This window comes from Penaeus vannamei, chromosome 24 (genome assembly GCF_042767895.1).
Source record: "Penaeus vannamei isolate JL-2024 chromosome 24, ASM4276789v1, whole genome shotgun sequence".
Lineage (NCBI taxonomy): Eukaryota > Metazoa > Arthropoda > Malacostraca > Decapoda > Penaeidae > Penaeus > Penaeus vannamei.
The window spans coordinates 1,298,024-1,300,523 of NC_091572.1; the positions used below are offsets into that span (position 1 = coordinate 1,298,024).

A 2,500-nucleotide genomic window follows, 5' to 3' on the forward strand; every position below is an offset into this window, starting at 1 on the left:
GTTAGAAAAAAAAGAAACTTTTGTCATGTACGGCAGTGGGGGAAGGGAGGGGGGATAACACATCTCCATGTGAACGCCGAGGATAAAATTTCGCCGTCGGCTAAGGCCGACGGCAGGTCGGTCCCGTCCTGAACCCGTCGAAGATCATCGTCGGCTCATGCCGACGCCCGGAAAAATATGTATTTGCCGGCCGTCGGCATAAGCCGACGACCGGAACATTTGGGTTAAGCAGATTTAAAGAGATAATAAAGAGATGAACTCGTTAATTTCTGCACTGTAATGTCAGACATTTCTATTTAAATAGTACTTAAGATAATGGTTGGATAGAAAAACACAATACCGTGTTCATACTATGGTAGAAAAACCCACAATGCGCAAACTAGATGGTTATTCAATTTTGAACACCAGACTCCCTTGTAGCTACCCTCTCAGTGGCAGGGGATCAGTGTTCTCAACATCTTGGTAACTAAGGAATTGTATTGTTTGTTTGTTTACAAAGAATGTCCTCGAAAGTTGAAGAGTGACCCCCCCGCCCCCCTCAATTCTAGAATGGGGGGTCCATTGATATCGATGTTGTTGCTATTATTATTATTATCATTGGCATTTTTATTGATATTATAATTAGTAGCAATACTAATAGTCATATAATACAAAATTAAACATTTCCGAAAATCAAGGAAAGGGGTAAACATATGAGATAACTTAAGACTACCTGTGGACTCATTGGTGATTAAGCACCTGTGGAGCCATCTATGTGTAAATAGTCAATGAACTAAACTCACTCTGGGCATGGCATATATGTACATGCCATCCCCATTGACAAGGGTTAACTTCTTAGCATCATGTAAAGAAATGTTATCGTTTTACACATAACAAAGGCAACTTCTTATGGACCAAAGATTTTTAGTGTTCGTGTAGAGTAAATTGCCGGTTATGGGAAAGAATATGTTTTATAGAGAATGCGAAGTACAATTCCTCAATTATCTCTTATACTTGATATTAAATCATGTCCTCAATACAAAAAAATGTATAGACAATGTATTCGTATTTATTGTTTATTCTTGTATTGCCCGAAACATAAACATACAAAAAGCGACCATACGGTAAGGGAAATTTATCTGTCTTCTTGTACTTTACATAAGGGATAAGTCCTTCACTTGTGACAGGATAAGATGGGTGTGTATGTTACATCCTAGAAAAAATACTCCCACATTTATGTTATGCAAATGATGAGAGAGAGAGACTTTATTCTTTATATTCTTAAAACGCTGAGAATTGTGGTCATGAGCGAGAAACTTTATTCTTAATATTCTTAAAATGCGGAAAATTGAGGTCATGAGCGAGAAACTTTATTCTTTATATTCTTAAAACGCTGAGAATTGTGACCATGAATGAGAAACTTTATTCTTTGTATTCATAAAACGCTGAGACTTGTGACCATGAACGAGAGACTTTATTCTTTATATTCCTAAGACGCTGAGAATTGTGACCATGAACGAGAAACTGTATTCTTTGTATTCTTAAAACGCTGAGAATTGTGGTCATGAGCGAGAAACTTTATTCTTTATATTCTTAAAACGCTGAGAATTGTGATCATGAACGAGATACTTTATTCTTTATATTCTTAAAACGCGGAGAATTGTGGTCATGAGCGAGAAACTTTATTCTTTATATTCTTAAGACGCTGAGAATTGTGATCATGAACGAGAAACTTTATTCCTTATATTCTTAAAACGCTGAGAATTGTGATCATGAACGAGAAACTTTATTCCTTATATTCTTAAAACGCTGAGAATTGTGATCATGAACGAGATATTCATTCTTTATATTCTTAAAACGCTGAGAATTGTGATCATGAACGAGAAACTTTATTCTTAATATTCTTAAAATGCGGAGAATTGTGATCACGGACGAGATATTTATTCTTAATATTCTTAAAACGCTGAGAATTGTGATCACGAACGAGATAATTTATTCTTTATATTCTTAAAACTTCGAGAATTGTGACCATGAGCGAGAAACTTTATTCCTTATGTTCTTAAAACGCTGAGAATTGTGATCTTGTCATTTTTGAAGAGTATACCCATCAGTAATGAAATATACTTCTGTACGTGAAGAATGAGGGACGTATGGGCCTAAATAACCAAAACGAAAAAAAAAATAACATCCGAAAATACAATTACCTTCCCTTAACCGGACACAAAAATACGTCACCTCCTTGCAAGTCGGATTACACACATCCGCCTCTTGCCATTCATTACGAATAGCAAGAAAAAAAAGGCAAAGATAAAAATGTCAAGGAAGAGGCGGAGGAGAAGATCCCGGAGAAGAAAGACTCGAGTCAGATGAATAAAGACACGAGTCAGATGAAGAAAGACACGAGTCAGATGAAGAAAGACACGAGTCAGATGAAGAAAGACGAGTCAGATGAATAAAAACTCGAGTCAGATGAAGATAGACACGAGTCAGATGAAGAAAGACACGAGTCAGATGAAGAAAG

The 2,500-nt window shown here is 36.4% G+C and overlaps 1 protein-coding gene across 1 annotated transcript in view; it reads left to right on the forward strand.

The window, feature by feature from the left end:
* Positions 1 to 2,427: 2,427 nt before the first annotated feature.
* LOC138866088 (golgin subfamily A member 6-like protein 7) overlaps positions 2,428 to 2,500 on the forward strand; it is a 492-nt gene continuing 419 nt past the window's right edge. Inside the window, exon 1 of the mRNA XM_070137972.1 lies at positions 2,428 to 2,500. This exon is cut by the window's right edge and continues 69 nt beyond it. Coding sequence (XP_069994073.1) covers positions 2,428 to 2,500 — 73 coding nt within the window.